The sequence below is a fragment of the Cydia splendana genome, chromosome 9, assembly GCF_910591565.1.
Source record: "Cydia splendana chromosome 9, ilCydSple1.2, whole genome shotgun sequence".
In the NCBI taxonomy this organism is placed as follows: Eukaryota; Metazoa; Arthropoda; class Insecta; order Lepidoptera; family Tortricidae; genus Cydia; species Cydia splendana.
The window spans coordinates 4,104,197-4,126,531 of NC_085968.1; the positions used below are offsets into that span (position 1 = coordinate 4,104,197).

The 22,335-nt window shown below is 36.7% G+C and overlaps 1 protein-coding gene across 1 annotated transcript; it reads right to left on the minus strand.

Annotated features, from left to right (window-relative positions):
* Nucleotides 1-1,839: 1,839 nt before the first annotated feature.
* Nucleotides 1,840-16,632, minus strand: LOC134793397 (ADP-ribosylation factor-like protein 8). The gene is made up of 5 exons (XM_063764972.1): nucleotides 16,389-16,632; nucleotides 11,664-11,744; nucleotides 10,864-10,937; nucleotides 8,897-9,058; nucleotides 1,840-8,279 (listed from the first exon to the last, which is right to left on the minus strand). Exons 1-5 carry the CDS (start codon nucleotides 16,509-16,511, stop codon nucleotides 8,156-8,158), a joined length of 564 nt encoding a protein of 187 aa, XP_063621042.1. The 5' UTR covers nucleotides 16,512-16,632; the 3' UTR covers nucleotides 1,840-8,155.
* Between the last annotated feature and the right edge of the window lie 5,703 nt (nucleotides 16,633-22,335).

Genomic DNA, 22,335 nt, shown 5'->3' on the forward strand with positions numbered 1-22,335 from the left:
AAATGCTAAGACGCAGATTTTTTGGTAAAACACTGTTTCAAATCATAAAATATCAGACAAAAAATTTGCTTCCTAGTATTATTCAGAAGTAGAGGTGTCCTTTGACGTTTTATGTCATAAACACAATCGCTAAGATCCTGGGCACAAGCGAGCTAATGTAAACCCTACCCTACTCGTATTAGAGTGAAGGTTACTTTGACAGCGTCCGCCATAACACTAGTGGTCGTTGGCGCGGTGGGCACGACTAGTAACGACACCTTTAGGTGTTATTGGCGTTCATAAGGTTAAAAAGGAGGCGTTTCGTAAGCGATGCTAAAGGAACACCCCATACTTTTCTGCACACACAGGATTGACAGACAGCATTGATTGTAATCCACATCTCTCCGCTCAGCTGGATTATATACAACCAATGCATCTTCGCCTCAGTGGAAAGGCAGCCTTAGGGATGATGACTGCATGATATGCCAACGTTGTTACACTGTCGTTCTCTTCTAGCTATCTGCATCTTTTATTTTAATTTCATTTTACGTTTCTGCCTACGATAAATCAAATAAGGTATAGGCTGGACTCCTATAAATAATAAAAAAATATATTCCCTAAAAATAATACAAAAGCATGCTTTTATTGCACATATGCGAGTTATTTAAATACTTAAATAAATCTACCATTAATGATGCCTAAAAAATATAAAATAAAATAGGTATTGCATCATTGCATCTTACCACAAAATTAAGCAAGTTGTAACACAACGAATAAAATTATCAATTACTTTGTTCGCTGACTAATTTATTAATTACATATGTTATTTGTCGAGCTTCACCCAACTGTTATTGTCAGTTGACAATTGTCAAGTTAAAATCGGATTTATTGGCTTGGATAGTAAAAACACCATGACTTTTTTATATTCATGTTAAAGAAATCATTTATAATTGTGTGTGTTGATGTAACGTTTTTGTGTATAAAAAGTGTCATGTCGCCAGACTAACATAAAAATAAGATTTTTTTTATACAAGACTGCCTACGTAACGATTTCTAGACAACTAGGGAACAAATCAAATTATTTCATTAAATATTTTTTTATTTGTGTTTGCCACCGGTGGACTTGGTCACTTTTTCTTTAGTGTCTCTCATCAATTTCAATTACTAGAAACTAGTCACAAAATTCTGAGCAATTTAACTAATTTTTTTTCAATTCCCATGCCATAATTAATTGCTCAGGTAGTCAACAAAGCGTAGTATCTCATCTGGGAATTAAAAATAAGTTCTTCATGTAGGTTAAGTAAAATAAGACACCCCATTTTATGTGTTCAAAACGTCATATACAAAAGTCTAATCGCGCTTGACTACTTTTAATTTGGGCTAATTAACAAACTAACATGTGGCCAACAAGTTAGTAGTTACTAACTTGTTAGGTAGGTAGGTACCTATAGACATTTATTGACTCTATTCCGAAGTTTAACGCTTAGTTCAGCTACGATTTACAGCCCGACCAGACTTGAAAACACTGCTTTAACATTTACATTCAAACTTTTTTGTCCTTTCTTTTGACCTTTTAACGTATTTGACTTATGTTAATAAATCGACAAATTGTATAAAGAAGACTCATGGCGTATGGATGTAACTGCCAAACAATTAATACTAATCTACGTTTCCTGTGTATAACTGTATATTTGAGAAGAGTCTTTTCAAAAGGGTTTATTTCTCTACAAACACCGTACAAAAATAAGCTCTTTTGAAAAGACACTCCTCATTTTGTCTCAACAGATTTTCAAAACTAAATCGGGAGATTCTGAAACGTCCATTGGTCAACCTCTTCCAAACATCTTCAATAAATACAAATTGGCATTTTACATATCAGTTATATTCGTGAACTCTTTACTACTATTCCCATATCATATAAAAGAGATACCTACATAATTTTATTTATATATACTATATATACAGCGCTTGTCATTAAAATCAGGTGCGATCAGGTCTAACACTAGGCCCTTATTAAACCAATTGTCATGTGACAATTGACATATTTCGCTCTACATTTCTGGTCCAATTAGTAAAGTTTCGTACAATTGTTACTTATCGTTTCAGAAATGAACGCCGAATTATGAAGTGTCAGACGCCAATTTGTCATGTTGGTTAAAAAAAGACATGGGCAAACGTTGACGTTATTTGAGTAAACACTAAATTATTAACTACTTTCGCGTTATGCGGTTATATTGGCTGCAACTTGATAGTTGCAATGTCCCATTGTGAGAACAAAAATATTTTTGCGTATTATACAGTGACCCAAAATTTTACCATTTTAATGACCGCTCGTGTATAGGTAAGATATAAACTATTTATATATATCATTTGATTCGGCCCACTCCGAATTGAACGAGTAAGTAGGCACCGTAAACATACTATACATACACGTAACATAATTTTTGTGATCACATTAAAGACCGCCTAACAACAACAGGTTTACGTTATTTTTGGCATAACTTTTTTACTGGGTTCTTTTAAATGGCATGTTTACATTACCCTGTCGCCTCGAAACAGTACGAGAGAAATCAGTCGCTGGCGAGCGGACTAAAGTAACATGCCATTTATGTTACAAAACGAATTTCTTAAATATAGGCATCATTACATTACTTTGGGTGCTGAATTCATACAAAACAGTATAAATCGACCTAGGCTCTGATTCATCATAATGACAATTGTCATCTGACAATGACAATTCACCGTACATTGATGGTCCAACAAGTAAACAATGACGCTAAGACACCGTCGCTACTTACAGACACAAAAATTAACTTAAAATTGTCAATGTCATAGTCAGATGACAATTGTCAAGTTAATGAAATAGGCGCATATTATGGACGCGTTTTCATGCCTCACCGCAGTAGATGAGACATGTATCCCATTCGGACAAGTATACGAGAATGAAGAATAATGTCTCATCAAAAATGATAAGTACCTATAATAAAAATTCGACCATAATAAGCCTACATACTGTAACTATGCCTCATCTAATAACTGGTTCCTGTAACTATTGCAAATAACAACGTAATCACCTATCGGCATTCTTTCCCTCATGAATTTCACCTTAAATTATTCTACAGTGTGCATTCAAGCTGTAAACAATTACAAATCTAATGACTTCATAACTATAACATAAGAGTAATAAATAATTGTAGCGAATATCAACTCGGTGAAATACCAAAACAATAGATTTGTCAGAAGGCCCGTATAAACCGTATAAACCAATATGACAATTTACAACTGGCACTGATAATTCGCAATGCATTGGTGAATCGTCATTGTCAGGTGACAATTCTCAGTGTGGTAAAACAGGCCTGATTTAAATATTTTTTTAAATTTGTCATCAATGGATTGTCATCACGCTAATATTATTTACTATTAATATGAGTAAACTCGTTTGCGAGCCTAATTTTGCTAGATAATCTTAAAAAAAATAAAAACTTGTAAATAATAAATATTTCCTACGTATAAAGAATATTTTATGAAGCAAAATTAGTCCCTCATTAAATTTTCACCTTATCGTTACTAACAGTATGAGTTAAGTATATTTATAATATATATATATTGCGTAATGCTAGTATTAGAGGATCTAAATATTCTAACATAGTACATTAGTCGCTCAACATATAGTTACTTTAGATTTTGAGTGGGTAAGCGAACAGTAACCAAACCAACATATTGCCACCTTACAACAATCCTATCAATGTACCTACGTACCTAACACTCCATATTAAATTTCTTTGGATTTCATTTAAGTTACCTATTCTTGATTTTGATTTGACCAAATTGGAAACAAAAATCAGAACTAATAGTCTTTGATTGAATGTACGTCAGTGTGTTTGATATTTTATAAAAATCACAGATTTTCGGCATATTTGTATTTTTATTATATGTTTGTTCCACAGTAGCGTCAACTTAACCATGATTGTGATCAATAAGGTGTTAATTAATTGTCTGGTTTTAGTCAATATTATAACCGTCTTCCAAAAAAAGGAACAAGTTCTATTAAAAAATAAAAACAACGGGTTGCACTCCGGGAGTGCCGGCAGAAGTGAAAACTCAATGACATTGTAACAGTTTTATTTCGATCAGGTCACGTGTCCTTCTTACGAATTTTCAATCTGTCGAATCTGTCGGTTACGTGACCTGTCGCGAGTTTAACATTTTTTCCCCATCACAAAAAGTGCACAGCGCCGCTAAAGAAGTTTTCACTTCAAAAATTGAACTCGTTATTGGTAATTATGTACGCCCACAGGATTGTCCTCGATGAACAATAATAAATAAAAGAAAGCTAGTGATATGTGGCTAACGTATCCATTAGTAACTATACACTGGCCGAATGTACGAATGAGGCAATATTCTCATTTGGAATGAGGCAATTTTGAAAAAAGTTTGAAAATACTGCCACAGTCATGGATGAAATCTCGACGTTTGATCATAAAAAAAACTGCCTGAGCCAATAAATGTTAGAGTCGTTTCAGCTATAGTTGTACCATTTAACTGAGGCGATAAATAAGGGTGGTATTCCACCTGTAATGAGAAAGTGAGACGCAATGACATTAGACCAAGAAATTGGACAGGTGGAATACCATCCTTAGCGGTTTAATGAGAAGTGATTATGATCAGCTCCGGACTGGTTAAAACTGTTGAAAGCGGCTACATGAAGATGATTTGTATAACGTTAAGTAAAAACTTAACATACAAACTAGTTTTAGTTCCAAAGCTCAGGTACCTTCCACTAGAATATCATCGCGCAACTTCTTTACCGACCGCCTGAGATAAGGGGTAGACCTATAACTGCAGTCTCTACACAGACTTTGGGGTGACAACGTGTGGGAGTGCCACTATAAACGTCAATGTTTCACATGTCACTTCAAAGTTTGTGCAGAGTTAGCTTGGTCTGACTCTAAAGCCGTATCACATGTATCACCTTAATAGGGATTTGAAAGCAAAAACCTGGCGCGCTGAGGAATATACATACAAAGCAGACTATAAAATGGTTTCCATCTATCTCTAATCCGTCCAACATAATGTATATTATCAAAACGTGTATATTACACATAGATCAATTTTAAAACACGTTTTATAAACTTAAAGGAACATACAGACAACAATGACTAACAAATTTAATTACAAATGCCACAACAAGGCACGATAAATCAGCACGCCTTGCCTTCCAACAAGCGCCTATTTCACCAACTTGACAATTGGCACCTGACACTGACAATTCCTTGAAAATTTCTAACAATGACGTTACATAGCGTAAATATTCACTAGTTGAACCATGTACAGTGAATTGTCAATGTCAGGCGACAATTGTCAGTGTGGTGAAACAGGGTACCTGGCCAAAATGACAATCGTACATCGACAAACGCCGATCGATCGAATAGAAAAAATGTATCAGGATGACAGATGCAACTAAAACTCACGTGATCATTTTCATATATTATTTCACTTTGGATTGGCGTTTTCTATCAATGATTGTCACCCAGGGGCCTGGCTGTATAGTGTATCGTTAAATCGGTGGTCCAATTGTCACGTCTGTATAACCTATAAATATCAAGCCAGCTGGGGTATTATTAGGTACGTCGGTTATATAATTGACAAAAATCTTGACGTGTAAATTTCAAAAAGGAGGAGGTTACAGTTTTCTTGTATCAGTGACACCATCGAAGTTTACATAGACATACGCAATGGAAGCCAAGTTAATTTTAAAAGTGCGACAATAAGGCTCTGAATCTGCATAGTCTTTGCGGAAAGAGAAGAGTCGTAGAATGTTTGGGTATGGGTTCCTTTACATTCCACGACTCTTCTCTTTTCGCACAGATTCTACGCGCGTTTAGATGCAGGTACGTGGTTACACTGATGCGTATTCGTATATCGCTCCGGTGTGTAAGTTCGCACACTGAAGCGAAGCAACAATTTGAAGACGCCTTACTGGCACAGTCAGTAGGATGTGCAGATTTAACGCTAAAATAATTTTATCACACTCGTGCTATTATTAAACATTTTTTAACCTTTTGAACGCCAAACGGCGCATCCATTTGCCGTGCCACTGACGCCACGGGGGTAAAATTTAGTTATGTGAATAAATTATGCCAACCTAAAAGTGGGGTGTTTTTCAGTAGATTTTCATCAAAAAACGATCGACGTCAAATGCCATCTTTGGTGTCGTCGTCACGATTTTGCGTTGACGTCAATTGCCGTCTGTGGCGTTCAAAAGGTTAAGCACTTGTTCGCGTTTGCTAGGTTTTATACCCAGATAACATCTACTAGATACTATAGGCACAACCAAGCGTTACTCAATTTTCCAAATCTTGTGTATTTATTTGTACTTTTATGTGTCAAATAAGGTGTCAGATATTATTGCGCGATTATAAATATTATTGCAGATGTATAAGACTGGACTAAGCCGGATAGATGGAAAAAATAATAAAGTTATTTCTATAAACGGTAATACATCAACAACTTTTTGAAAAAAATGATGCATTTATACATTAGTTATTTTTAAGGTATTATTCAAAACTCGAGCGTGCTGGTTTGTTTTAAACATTAAATATTTCAAATTAATGATATATTCGATGTTTAAAACGATTAGCAGTTGAAATATGTTTAAATCGAGTGCGAACCTTTAGACCACTTATGCACCGCGCTCGATCTTTATGCTAGAAAAAGTGGCTTTCCACAAGAGAAAGGTGCCACGCTTCATATGCAATAAAGACTATTCTATCAGAATTTTTGTTGGAATTTCAGACGAAAACCTCCTTATTGCACTTGAAGCATAAGGACCCCTCTGTGCTGGAGAGCCACAAATAATTATTAATTCTAATAGAAAAAGACAACTTAAAATGTGTTAGCATAGTTTATAATAATGTCAGCACTCATCCCTAAAATGTCTTATTACAAAACTCATTAGTCATTAGTAAAATCAAAAATTTACTGATTGTTTAAATTGTGTAGTGTAAGAAAAACTTGTGCCTCTGATTTAACAGAGCTAATGCAGATGGCGCCTCTGTACAATCCCGTACATAATGCGGTAACTCTGGTCGCCTAAAACAAAAATTTACGTCTAACAATTCAGTTGCTAACTTGCTGCCTGCAGAACCATCTACTTCACAATTCTAAAATCGAAGTACAAATTTGTCTTTGACTTCGAGCAGGGAGGCGGCATTCGCACTATTTCCCCTCTGCCTAGGTACAAGATCAACTGATCTAGCGCGGGTAATAAAACTAGTTGCGCTCGGATTTTTCACTAGACCGAGTCCAGACGCGCGCGTGAACACAGCAGCAGAAAAAATGCCTAATTGCTCGGTCTTTTGTTCTAAAAAGATGTCGGGGACATCAAATTTACAAAAAGTAGGTGTTACATTTCACATGTAATATTTTGTTGAATTACATTTAAACACAATTATTATATTTTAGTCTCATGTAATTGTTGGATTTATCGATTGTGCGCGCCCAGTACAAATTGCGGATCGGTCGAGCGACAAATCCGACTTCTCATCTCTCAGAATACAATAAAATTCTTCGACGAACATGTGTTAGTGTGCGTGTTGTGACACTTGTGACTCATCCGTACACAAAATGAGATCGAGGTTTGCAAGATTTGTCTTTGACGTGTGTCATTTTCTATGTATTTGTGTCGTCATTACAGATTGGATTTTGTATGTAAGTGTGTGAGAAGTGCGACTGTGTGCACCTTTCCCCCCGCAAAAAATGACAGAAAGATTTGTACGGTAAGATATCGCTTGGGCCCCTCCCTTCCGACGTGTCGGAAGCCGGTGTTGCTCGAAGGTCTTTGACTTCACACAGATAATGTGTACAATCAGTGTGTGTATACAATCAGTGAATCTTTGCTTCTACAGATGTGCATAATTATTTTCCATCGTACTTTCACGGAAACGTACGAACGTGTCTTGCTATTTCAGCCAGTCTCGGTACAAAAAATACTGAGGTTGACTGAAGTAGCATGACAAATACGAACGTTTCCGAGAAAATACGATGGAAAACAATGATATACTACATCTGTGCTAATGTATTTAGTGATACAGCCGTCTGGTCTGGTCTCAAATTAAGATCGAGCGTTGTGCCACGGGTGCAGGTCTAGAAGCGGTACCTAGGTCTAGAGCTAGGCCTAGCGCGCGGCGCCGGACTTGCTGTGCTGGATGAGCCACTGCAGCGTGATGTCGATGTTGTCCTTCTCCTTGCAGGAGATCGAGTAGCAGCAAATCTCGCGGTCCTGGATTGCCGACAGGTTCCTGAAACAAACATGTATATTTTTTTACTAAAAGTACCCTTCGAGCGGATCTCGGGATCCCATGAGCCGTGGTTAAGAGCGAAATAGTTGCCATAATACTTAAGAAAAAGTGACCAAGCTCTTCAGTGGCCGGATCCAAACTTAGGGTCTGCCGCGAAAATGGAAAATTCCTTATCTGCCTCTCTATTGCTCAAATATACATGAATGATGCGAATATGATAATAACGTAATTTCGATTTTTGTGGTAGGCCCTCTGGTATTTCAGCTAACGCCATAACCTCTAGCTAGGCTACCGGGTCACATCGGCACCCGTCTAATTTTCAAGACTATGCAATATTTGAAAACGCAATAATTTCGTCAGTTGATCGACAATGGTGAGGTTTGTGATGAATGAATTCATTCATAATGTTTCCATGCAATTTTGCAGCTCATTTTACAAGGAAGCTGTCAGTAAAGATGATAACAACATTTAGGCCGTCATTTTGTCGACAAGTTCATTCCTCTTTGTCAGTTGATGTGTTCAGTGACAGTGATAGCAAAAATTATAAATTTAATGATTCCCTGACAGTATTTTAACTTTTATCTCGTCTCGTCGGTACATTGCTCGCGTCCACTTACATTCGCTCGATGAGTCCGTGCTCGTCGAGCGCGTGCGGCAGGTCGCGCTTGTTGCCGAGCACCAGCACGGGGATGCCGGTGAGCTGCTGCTTCTCGAGCAGGCTGTGGAGTTCGTTGCGGGACGCCTCGATCTTGTCGCTGTCGGCCGCGTCCACCATGTAACTGCAACATTCACATCATCACGAGCTAAATTTTGTATACTTGGTCAAGCAAATCTTGTCAGTAGAAAAAGGCGAAAAATCGCGGGTTAGCAACACTGTTTTCGAGTAATACCAAAATTGCGTGACATCTGTGTTTTATCTGTGGAATTTGGGTCGTAAATGACAGCCATCTTGTTTGTTTACATTCTGAATCGTTGCTATTTCAAGAGACATTTCTGCTGTCACCATTAAATACCAATATATTAAATAAGATTGTGCATGAACTTAAGCAAGTCAAGGTGCCTACAATGTACAATCATGCTCGTTGATCGTAAATATTTGTAAAATTTGAGGTTATGATAATTACATGATTTGGTTCGATGTACATTGCTGCTTTTCTTAGCGCAAAAACTGCTCATTGAGTGTTGCCCTACTTCACTTTGCTGTACATTGCTACTGACATCCTTTGCTTGACAGACTCTATTTTTGGATATAAATATTGGAGGAGGAGACAAGAATGGCCACACCCAGCCAGAAACATGCCTGCTCCGGACTAGTCCGGGACGAAATTTTGTGGGGAGTGACACGCTCTGGGATGGGGGAGGGATAGTTATAATCATGCTATGCAGCCTAAAGCCAATATAGGAAGGTATGTAGGTATAAAGAAATAGTACATTGTGCAACATGGGGCGTAAGTTGAATATTGCAAGCGAGGGTAAGTTAAATCGCGACGGCTTGCCGGAGCGATTTATAGACTCGAGTTTGCAATATTCAACTTACGCCCCAAGTTACACACAATGTTTTTCATCACACTTGCGATACAAAAAATAAGTATAAAGACAAAAAACTGTTAATTATGGCACTAGAAACTTCATAACTCCCAAGGGAGAACGCTTTTTCTATAACTCCCGCTAAACCTGCGTGCAATTCCTCATTTACTGAGCGAGTGTGATGAAATAATTATTTACGATACAAGTGCGGAAAAGAAGAAATTCGAAACGAGTCGCGATGAATTAAAACACGACCAAAGCGAGTGTTTTAAATCGACACGAGTTGCGAATTACCTTTTCGCACGTGTATCGTACAACGTTTTACAGTAGGTACATATGGCCCTTTAAACTTTTGACACACGCACGGAAAGTGCCTTTTCCCACACTAGTGCGGGAAAGTAGGACCATATGTACTGTAATAGATATTAGACATTCCTTAAGAGGCCAACAGAAAATACACGTAATTATTCCTTACAAAACGACACGAGGTCGCGGCCATGGGATGATACCGGCCGGCTGGCGATATTTTCTCGATAATCGGTTACATAAATATACAATTTCGACGAAAAACTTGTATTTCCGCATTCTCCACGCTGTTGTACAAACAGCAGCACTCTTCCATCGGTGAACCTTATGCCTTATGTAATAAGGTTTACGAACTGTCAGTTAAGTTTGGGCGATGGTAATAGCACCTTCAATAACATTATGGGCCATTGTTGTCTATCAATATGTAAATTGAATATAATTAACACATTCATTGCCACCAAGTAGTTACGAATTTTATATTAAAGGAAAAACGAAAAAAAAAATTACGCTTCCATTCCATTTCATTCATTCATTTCCATTTTTTCCTTTAATATAAAATTTGGAATATCGCTCGCAGACGTATCTGCTTGTTTTAAAAGTGGTTACGCTCGTAGCGCGTAGCCACGGATTCGCCGTATGGAGCGCGTAGTCGCTACGAACAGTGTACCCGACAGTCGGGTTCTTGGCCATGAATGTGTTAAATAGCCGCTATTCATTAATTAAGAGAAGTACATAGTAAAATTAGACTCACACTATAGCATTGACGCCTCGGCAGTACCTCTCCCACATAGAGCGGAACCTGGGCTGACCTCCAATGTCCCACACCTGCACATACAAATATACACATTCATACATATTCATAGAAAAATTTATAGCCTAGCGACAATGGTTGATAGTAGAGATGGGTCGAATATTCGGTAATTATTCGGTATAATCGGTAGTCGGCATAATTTTCAATGGTCGTATTCGGCCGAATAGTTCGGTTCGAGCTGCCGAATATTTACCGAATAAACAATGTTTTTAAGGGCGTACGCTAGCTAGCGCTAGTTAGCGCGGATGCACTTTTCCGTTTCTCTTCATAAACATTCCTGGTCGGTTGGGAGGAGAAGGGTCAAAAACACGTTATGAGTGCAGACCGCGAAGCTGAATGAACTTGTTTTCAGCGTTGTAGGCAGTTTTAGCCTTCGGTATGAGCTGAACCGAATATTCGTATTCGGCAAAGTCAATATTTGGCCCATCTCTAGTTGTCAGTCAACGACCGTGTAACTAAAGCCATGACATGATCGTGATCGGTGTCATTTAACCTTTCGTATGTATGTGGTCAAAAATCGTGGGTTCATACCTCGGTCGTGAAAAAATCGTTCTCCAGAACGCAAAAAGGTGCCTAATCTCTGGAGTTGCAGGCGTCCATAAGGCTACGGTGACTGCTTACCATCAGGCGGGCCGTATGCTTGTTTCCCGCCAATGTGGTATTAGCTTATACCAAAAATGAAATTCTTGTCAAAAACTTATTGAACTATTATTTTTCTCGAAATAAATTGGAGGTGTTACCTTGATAGTGACGTTTCCTTTAGTGATTTTGCGCATATTGAAGCCGACGGTGGGGATCATATCTTCACTGAACTGGCCAGACTGAAACAGACGATGTTCATGTAGTTAGGTCATGACTTCAACGTTAGGTAGTAACCAAAAAGAATAGATAGTATAGAGGGGTCCTGTCATTGTAAATTTTGTAGTCACTGTAAATTTACTGCCATCTATCGACACACGACTAAAACTCAAAATGAAAACGTATAAAGTTATCAAAATATGTATATATATGGATAAATGATTTTATTATTTTTATATCATTTTGATCCATGTTCATTCACTGATATCTATGTGTTAAAATTGTTAAATATGAAACGGTGTCGTCACGCCATCTAGCCGAGGATAGGCTAAAGGTGTGTGCGGCATCTATTCGAGAATGACTTTTACTTGAATTCCGAGGCACGTTTTTTCCTTAGACTTTATTCGTCTTATACGAAGTTACATATGTCTTTGGTAGTAACTAATAGTAGGTAGTAGCTTCGAGCCACTATGGTTAACGTTACAAAATGAATAGGGAGTACCTATTACTGAAATATTTTGCCGCCAGAGTGCGGCACTACGTTGTTTAGTAAACCATAGAGTAACTTATACATACTCGGCCTTAAACAGTTTTTTGACAAGATTTTACAATGACATTGATGCATCAAGGCGGTTTGTTTACAGGTGTCCTACCGCGAAACGCGAAACCCGAAATTTCGTTATCTGCCTCTCTATCGATCGAATAGGTAAGAGTGATAGAGAGGCAGAAACCGAACTTGTAATATTCGTGTTTCACGGTAGGCCTTGTGATACCGCTTTCGACGCCCTCTACGCAGAGTTTTACGCAATATTCCCTATTAAGCAGAGCATCTGCAAAAATATCATAATGCACAGAAATAAACGTGGGAAAACTCACTCCATATAAAGTCTGTGTGCATATGAAGGATATGGTAGAAATATAATATTCGCTGTCTACGGGTAGGTGTCGGTAGCTCAGTTGATAGAGCGCGGGCGGGGCTATAACCGCGAAAATCGAAGTTCGCAAATTGCGGACATTTTTCTCTGTCACTCTAATTACGCCTTCATTGGAGTAAAAGAGAAAGATCCCCGCAATTTGCGAATTTCAGTTTTCACGGTAAGCGCGCGGTGTCCCGAGTCTCGCCCGAGAGTCGAGTTTTCCACTTTTTCTTTATATTGTTACAAAATGTGCATATACATACATATTTACGAATGCGTCTGATTTACCTACTCTCCTCTAATAGGTATTAAATGTCTTTAACACATTGACCGCTAAACAGCCACAAACGGGTACGGTGACAGTTATTAACCTCCGTGAATTCCAATTAAAGTTTACGATTGAGCATTATATAATAGGCGTGGCGTTCAAAGGGTTAAGAATGGAATGTACAGGTGTTAAAGGGTCGGCTACGCTTATGTGACACCCCTGAAGTTACAAGCGTCCAGTACTTAATAGTTTAGAGCTGTTTCCCAATGACGTCCAGTTTTTTGCGGGTACGGTTTTTTGCAGGCTCCAGTTTTCTGTAGTATGCATGCAGGATCCCGCAAACAGAATCCTCGTGTGAAAGTTAGGTACTATATTAGCAAAACTGTACCCGCAAAAAACTGGACGTCAGTGGGAAACAGCTCTAACCATTTACTTTATAGATTTTGAAGTTGCAGTTGAATGCAATTCTTATTTGCTCACTAATCTATAAGTCAATAATGTTACCGATAAGAATGTCAATGAACTTGAGCCGATTGTCAGATAGGCACAACCTGAACATTGACATTATTGAGACAGTCAAGGTTGACATGTTAATCGGATTTTAATCGTTGCCATTGCAATTAGAATCTTACCGAGAGGGGCGTAAGGTCAGTTTTCGCTTTACGAGCTAGTCCAGTCCACGACTACTCTTTGAAAACCTCGTATCTCAGTACTACGCGTTAGTTTAGTAGTCAACATGTTTTTTGTGAATTGGTTCTAAATTATTTAAAATTTTTAGTATGCGCACGATATTGGATACATTCAACGATAACGCAGTTTCTACATCAATTTAAGGGGCCCACAGATTACCAGTTCGCCAGATGATATCAGCCTGTCAGTTAAACGCAAAAGGTGACAGTTCCGAACAACTTACCCATTAGCCTTGAAGTTAAATTAAAATAATGTATGCTTGCAATTTTGACTCCTGTACCTAATCGTTTTTATTTGTATTGTAATTCATTATTAACAATGTATAAAAAAATTGCATGCTGTTTATAAACAGCTGAAGAAGGTGAAACGATTGTATGTAATGTAGGACATACTACACTACATCTACAATCTTTAGATTTCAGGCTATTTTTGAAGTATTGAAATATGTACTATAATACGGTCCAGCTAACTCTGCAAATGCCTGCGGCGCATTCTGGGGATCTACTGGCCGCGAACCATCTCAAACGTCAGACTATGGCAGATGACGGAACAGAAACCCATAGGAAGGGAAATCCTCGAAAGGAAATGGCGCTGGATCGGACACGTACTCCGTAGGCCGGACAGCCATCTGGCCAAGCAGGGTCTCCGCTGGCATGCGGCCGGCAGTAGGCGGTCGGGGAGGCCGCGGCCATGGAGGCGATCAGTTGAGAAAGAGGCTGGCTCAACTGGACTCGGCTGGAAAGAGCTGGAAGAAGCCGCTCAGGATCGTGACAAATGGAGGATTCTTCTGCGAGCCCTATGTCCCTAATGAGGGATAACAGGAATGCATCATCATCATCATCAACTCTGCACCAACTTGGCAAACGACAAAGTGTGGCGCTACCACCATAAACCTCAAATTCCTATGATGGTGTTGAATGAATGATTGGCGTTCTAAAAGTATCATTTGTGTCGAAAGATGGCAGTAAATGTAGTGACTACATAATTTAATTTGACAATATTCCTCTAGTCTAAATTCTCTTTGCCCATACTCATGTAAATTAAAAAAACTGTGTTATAGTAGCCTCCCACGGCCCAAGGTCCTACCTAATAGTACTTATTCAGTTCAATGAAATTTAAATCATATTCAATTGGAACAAAGTTGCATTTCTTTTGTTACATTCAGTTTTCAAACAAAAGAATATCAACTATATTCCCTACACTACGGGTTCAAATTTCAGTGGCAAATTTAGATTTTTTCATTTATATGGCTGGGCCGCACGAGGGTAGAAAATGGTGAAGAATAATTGGTGCTTCAAACAGCATTTTCAAGTAAAATTGTACCAATATGTGGCGACTTGCACTCTTTCTAAACACTTCATAATGCGGTGTCTATGTAATTTGTGAGTATCTATAATGACCTGACATTCTACTCTGAATTAAAAAAATGGCTGACTAGAAATGCCTTTTATGACATGTCTAAATATTATAATAATGATTAAATGTAACACTTTAAACTCTCGCGTTTTGTAAATACACATATTTAATTACACAAATGGGTTGGGTCACAATGAAATTATATCGCGGTAGACCCGTAGATTTTAAATTTTATTTATTTGCATATTTGAATTGAGTTGATTATTTCAATTCTGTTTTATTTTACTTTAAGTGATGAATGTTATTTTAGTGAATTGTAATTATAATTATAAATATTAATAACCCTTTTGACATGTAAAGTTTATAATTTTATGAATAAAATGATATGATATGATAATATGATGACTCATGCACACGGAGCCAGAGGCGACCTCGAACAAGATGGGAGGATGAACTCAAACTCACAGCGGGCCCGAACTGGAGAAGAGTGGCCCACGACAGACCCCAATGGAAAGAGCTAGAAGAGGCCTTTGCAAAGTGGCACACTGAGCTTAGAGACACTCTAACTTAGAATAAAAGGGCTTAATAGATAGAATAGATAGATGACTCATTCACTTGTAGCGGAAAGAAAAATTGGCAGTCAAATTTAAATCAAGATTTAGATCAAGTTGACAATAGAAAATTGGTGAGAAACCTATTTGATTGTAGCACACCTAAAAGTAGTGTAAATACCTGAAGAGTCAAATAAGAAATAATTTCATGTAAGATTCACGATTGAGTTGCTTAACTGCAAACTCTGGTAAATCCATGTGTCAGATTATGTGATTTAGAAAAGGCAATAGGGTAGATAGTTGCTGAGGGTCTAATGGATTTACCCGAGTTTGAAGTTAAGTGACACAATTGTCATAGTTATAATAGCCCCTGTTCGGAAAAAGAAGAGTTGTGGAATGTATTGGGCTCCATTCCACAACTCTTCTCTTTCTGCACAGACTCTATCTTGTCTTGTGACTGACTTATCATTGTTACCACTAAAGAATATTAATATTTAAATTATCCTTTCACTTGCTATATGCAAATCATGGGGCTGCAAACGCTATATTAATGAATAAATCAGAAAATCTCAGATAATGAGGTCCATATACACTTTCAAACAAATTATTAATTTATTTCAAGAAGTTTTGTTGACTCGTTAAATTATTTACCGAATATAGAAGTTATTACTAACAAAGCACATTATATAAAAGCAATACGCAAGCCGAAATAACTTAGTCATTATTCACGAGCTAGACAACACACCAATATTACAATATTATTGTCTGAAATGCGATCCCTCTCAAAACTAACGGTATCAGCGTTCAACAGGCGTTATGTTTATCGCATAATCGCCAACAATGACTATGTTTAACACTTATTTATTGTTTTCCAATGATACTAACTGCTATGACGTTCACAAATGTTGTTTTCCCCGAGTACTGCAGCCCGACCAGCGTGAGCTCCATCTCTTCTTTCCAAAACAGGCTTTTGAACCAATCTAGGATACGATTAATCAAGGCTAACATTTTGAATTATAATAATCACAATAATTTAGCCTTAAAACGTAAGAATTATAACGCCTCTCGCGAAAAACTGCTGTCGACAATCGACATCGACTGTCATCAGCAGCGTTTAGTTCGCAATTCGGAAAACAGTTAGTAACTACGTGTCACTAAACATATTTGTTTAGTCACGAAATAATTACACTATAATACGTTATTTTTAATTTTTATTACTTAAGTTGATGGCGTAAAAATGAGGAATACACCTAACTATCCTAATAATATTCAATTTATTATGTCTAACTTGCAATACATTCTTTTTGCTTTATGTAAAACGAAACGTCGCTGTATTGCAATGTTGCATGGTATAAATTTAAATTTCCCTATCAAATGTCAAATACTGAATACTGAAATGTAAGAATAGGGGATATTACTGCAATGTTCTGCCGCCAGAGTGCAGCACTACCGACTCGGTAAATTCATAGACTAACTTATACATACTGTGCCTTAAACTGTTTTTTGACAAGTTTTCACAGACAATAAAATATGACATTGATGCTACAAGGCGGTTTACAAGGGCCTACCGGTAAATTCGAAAATCGAAACTTAGTTATCTGCCTCTTTATCGCTCGAATATGCAAGAGTGATAGAGAGATTAGATAACGAAATTTCGGTTTTCTTGTTTCGCGGTAGGCCATGTGATTGACGTGTGTCAATGTGGTTTTGTGGTATTACTGTATGTGCCAAAAAGGTGCCACCTACGCAGAGCTTTGCCTAATATTGCCTATAACAGGATATTAAGAATTAAAAAATATAAATAATTAATAACTAGTACAAGTATAAAACTAAAGTGAGCCAATTGGTCATTTATGTTTACGAATACAAAAGGGCAAAAGAGGTGTGAAGTGCTTTGCCGCACTTCCGTCGATATAGTGGGAATAACTAGTTATGATACTTTGAGTTTCTGGGATAATATCGACACGTTATTAGGTAAATGAAACTTTTTTTCGACACAAACAGTTTTTACTTTGAAATTAAGGTTTCCTTACACAAATCTTTTATTTTTTTAATCAATAGTGTCGAATTGAAAAGTTGGAATACTAGTAAATAATAGAAATTAAAATTTAGAAAAGTAAGTGGGATCAAGATTGTTTAGTCCAAGTAGGTACGTAAGCAATACCGGGAGTTAATTGTTTTATTGCCCTATTGTAAAAGAGCCCTGAGATAACAATTCATCGGCTCACTTCATTTTTCGCTTACTATACAAAGGAGTGTCCCGAAACATGATACGAAATAATAGGAAAATAAGTCTTCCGTGAACAAAGTTTTGTACGGAACACTAAAAAGAACATAGCAAAAACCATTCTACCAAAAGGTCGTATCTACGCAGTACTTATTGCTCAATAGGACCCGTTTAAAAGACGAAAATTGACGAAATAGAAATAGAAAAACATTTTTTTTTTTTTTTTAAACTACAAGGTACCTATGCTATAAAAAAACAGCAGTTATTAGGTACGATTAATACGTTACTTATATCGGCAGCACAACCAATTACTTAATTTCGCTCCTTTTAACATGCTTTCACTTATAGTTCGTTTTTTTAGCATTAGAAAGAACTTGAAAGAAGGTAAGCGATCTTGACATGTCTTTTAATTGAAAAACGCTTTTTATAAATCAGTAACTATTACTTATGAAAGCAGAAGAATATAAATTATCGTATTAGAGTCATAATTGTTACATATTTGCCGTAACTTATTTTTAAAATGTGTCTTTCAATTAAAAGACACATCAAGATTGTTTACCTTATTTCTAATGCTAAAAAAACGAACTATAGTAATACCAAGTAATACGTAACAGTGTTAAAGATAAGGTCCGTTAAGTGACGCTTGTAATGACGTAAGACGTGAGTGGACAGTGGACGTGAGCAATGAGCTTAAATATGTGAGGATTATTTATTTGTTGTTTCTTATAGTCTGTATCTTTAGGTTTTTAAATAAAAGTAAACAAAAAATTTGTCGATTTTTCGGGTAGTTATAACATTTATTGGTTAACCGACCAATTTCAAAACCACCTGGATCAGTCACTGAGTGAACGACCAGACTTTATTTGATCGTGTAATGTTTTCATCTACCCTCAACTGGCATTAGGAGCCATTTGAGGGAAGATTTTGATTACTTTTATTTAAATACCTAAAGATACAGAGTATAGGAACAGAACTAGATATAACTGAATAAAATATAATGGTACCCCTAATAAACTCAGTGAGTCTGTGAGAACTTAATTTTACTTAATACACCGTGTTTTTTTTTTGATTTCCGCTAATTTCAAGGGTGCATTCCTGAGCTTAAATCAAGTAACTTTCTCAAAGACACCGATGTTCTAATTAAGTCCATTTCGGAGATAATCCATAATTTATTTTTTTCCTATAAGGCCTCTACAAGCGTGTACACTTGCCTTAGGGCCGGCTTACATATTGATTAGTGTTTAGAATGAGTTCATACATTTGCTACTAAACTTAAGTACAATCTCGGTCGATTGATGTACGAAATGACATTGATATGTCACAGATTTCAATTGTTTGGTTGAGTTAAATGTAATGCCCGTGTTACAACAACGCTATATGCTACATTTAATTACTTTTTAAACAAAAAAAAAAAAAAGAAAAAAAAATTTTTTTTTGAAAATTAACTATGCCATTTAGTTCTTATAAACGTACTTAACTATACCCCACCCCGAAGTTAACGGAATTCAATAAAAACACGGTGTATATCATAAATTTTCTACGGGGCGTAAACTGCGTAAAGAGTGTATTATTTTCTTTGTGTGACGTTTAGAGGGAGGGAGGGGGTCAAGAAAATGTGACATATTGTGACAAGGGGGAGGAGGAGTCACAAACTTTGTGACGTCACTTTTAACTTCATCAGTAACCAAAATTTATTTAAATTATTTTATACGCCAATATACATTTAAATAACAAGTTTTAGAAACGATAATCGTTTTTATTCGTTTAATTTTATTTCTTAAACAGTTTTGGGTTATAAAATTACTAATATTTCTTTTGTCAAAAATATTTTGATAAAATATTAAATAAATATTTGCCGATTTCATTGAAGAAATGTGACGTCACACCAGGGGGGAGGGGTTTGCCAAATGTGACCAAGTGTGACAAGGAGGGGGGGAGGGGTAAAAAAACCTAGAAATTCGTGTGACGTAATTAATGGATGACCCCTTAAAAATAAGTTTGTCCATAAGCTATTTAGATAGACTCTCACAAACAATTAAAAAAACATCTTATTAACCGTCTCAGTTAAGTGACAATCTGTGCACAGCTAAATGAATAAATAATTCTTAATTCTTATGTACTTTCATATTTTAATGTTTAGGTTTATATAATCCAATTAAGGAAACTGTAAGTCTACAATATTACTAAATGCAATTGTATCCAATGTAGCAATACGAGACTGTTTGTTTCTAAATAAATAAAATAAAATAAAATAAATAAAAAAATGTTTTTATTATTAATTCTTAGGGATTTATGTTATGGTGGAGACCTAGGTTCTACAAAACATGTCGCGCAAGTGCAATGCAACGCAATTGACTAAAAAACCCTTCTTCTTCCTTGCGTTATCCCGGCATTTTGCTACTGCTCATGGGAGCCTGGGGTCCGCTTGACAATTAATCCCATGATTTGACGTAGGCACTAGTTTTTACGAAAGCGACTGCCATCTGATCTTCCAACCCAGAGTGGAAACTAGGCCTTATTGAGATTAGTCCGGTTTCCTCACGATGTCTTCCTTCACCGAAAAGCAACTGGTAAATATCAAATGATATTTCGTACATAAGTTCCGAAAAACTCATTGGTACGAGCCGAGGTTTGAACCCGCGATCTCCGGATTGAAAGTCGCACGCTCTTACCGCTAGGCCATCAGTGCTTTTTTTAAAGTGACTAAAAAACCAGAAACCGAAATAGGTAAACCCAGAGACCTATCATTATCAAGTGGGTAAACTGGAGTAATTAATAAATTTAGTCTATATATTTTCCTCATTTTAACAATTTTACCTAACTCTGGATCATCAATTATCAAGCGATAAAATTAAAAAGGCGTCTGTAATAAAATTCTGTACGCAAGCAGTAACTAGGTACCTGTAAAGCTTTCTGCTTTTACGGTAACCAATTATGAACTTTGACGAAACGTCATAGCAACTTTCACGACGTACCACATTCATACGTCAGTGGTTAAGGGCTAGTGGCTACTCATGCCAAGTTTTATTTCATAATACTTTTTTTATAAACTTAGTTGTATGTAACATAAGAAAAAAAATCATAATCCAAGGGCCCAACGTTTTCTGTTCTCTTTCACGGCGCAGCAACTAGTATCATTTCTCTCTCCTCGCTCTTTTAAAAATGCCGTTTGTCAAAAAAGGACAACCATACTGTTGACAAGATGGACTTCAAATCAAGTGTTGCCTTGTTTGATGCGCCCAGGCTGTGTATGTGTGCGTAAAAGCGTATATGTGTGCTCTTTTAGGGATGTGAAAAGTCGATTTTAATCATGTTATATATCGATAAACGCTACACAGCGGGACGAAATAGCTATTAATTGAAGCTTCAATATCTATAAACATAATTGAAATGCTAATGAATAATAAATATATTAAAATATAATAAAATAATTCAATTATTGCGGAACACATATTTTAGTAGGTATTTATGTATTTTAATTAAATATCTGAACTTTCCCTTCGTTCCCTGCTGGGGCGTGACGATAAAATTGTGATCTGATAACCACAATAAAGAATAAAAGCGTTTTTGTTCATTTTAGGTACCGTTAAACCTTTGAAGTAATATTAAAATTGCAAGAAATGTCGATAGTTAATCGATGTGACTTTATCGACATGGCTACAGCAAGGTGGGCCTCATTGTTAATCGTACACTAAACAAAAGTGGCAACAGTGACAGCTCGCTGAGACGGGATCTCTATATATTAAATCTATGTCATAATCATTTATTGTATAATATTAATATTACAGCATGTCAATTATTTACAAATAATATTGAATAAAATTAATTAATAATATAGGTAATAATCATTAATATAATTAATTATAACAATTATACTCTAAGCAAAGGTTCACTAAGCAAAAATACTCGGAAAACGAAAACTAAAGAAATATTTAATACTAAAATATAAATTAAAGACGTTGACTTTTTCCCCCCGATATTGACAAATTGCGGTCACATACATGGTGGTAACTGGTAACATTTTTGAAAACGTATTAGTATTATTTATTTAGAAAAAAAATTGACATGTGATTCGCAATAGCCAAGCAATGGCGACATTGGCAACTAACTAATTAGTAATTATGGTGTTGATTTGAATTTTAAGCCGTTATTTGCGGTTGAATATTTATTTTATTTTATTTGAATAAGTATATTAACATCAGCAGTGGGATACAACTTTGTTTGCAGCTCTGAAGAATCTGATCTGCTCTATCTCAAAGTTCTCAACTCAGGTTTTCAGATGCAGCAATGCACTTTATTTTTCTTTTTCAAACGGCGAAATCACAAGTAGAAAAAATAAAATAACAGCAGTTTGAAGCTTTTATTAATTCTGATAATTCTAATTAGGAAATCCCCTTTATGTCCTTATTGGGAACTAATAAGTCACTTATATGACCTAATATAACCAACCCATTACTGATGCCTTATCACCTGCGCGCAGGCCACGTTCACCGTTCACACGTTACGTTCCTCTCCAGGCACGTAACGTGGTACTAACAATGAAGAGTCGGGCCCGGAGGGGACAGCGGCGTGGGCGGCGAGGTCCCAGTCACGTGCAGACAAGCG

Bases quoted from the DNA above. Each gene is read 5' to 3' on its own strand.
- LOC134793397 (XM_063764972.1), bottom strand. From the start codon at position 16,511: ATGTTAGCCTTGATTAATCGTATCCTAGATTGGTTCAAAAGCCTGTTT. The intron at 11,745-16,388 runs GTTAGTATCATT...CGTCTGTTTCAG, and splicing joins CATTTGTGAACGTCATAGCA to TCTGGCCAGTTCAGTGAAGA. The intron at 10,938-11,663 runs GTAACACCTCCA...TTGTATGTGCAG, and splicing joins AAGGAAACGTCACTATCAAG to GTGTGGGACATTGGAGGTCA.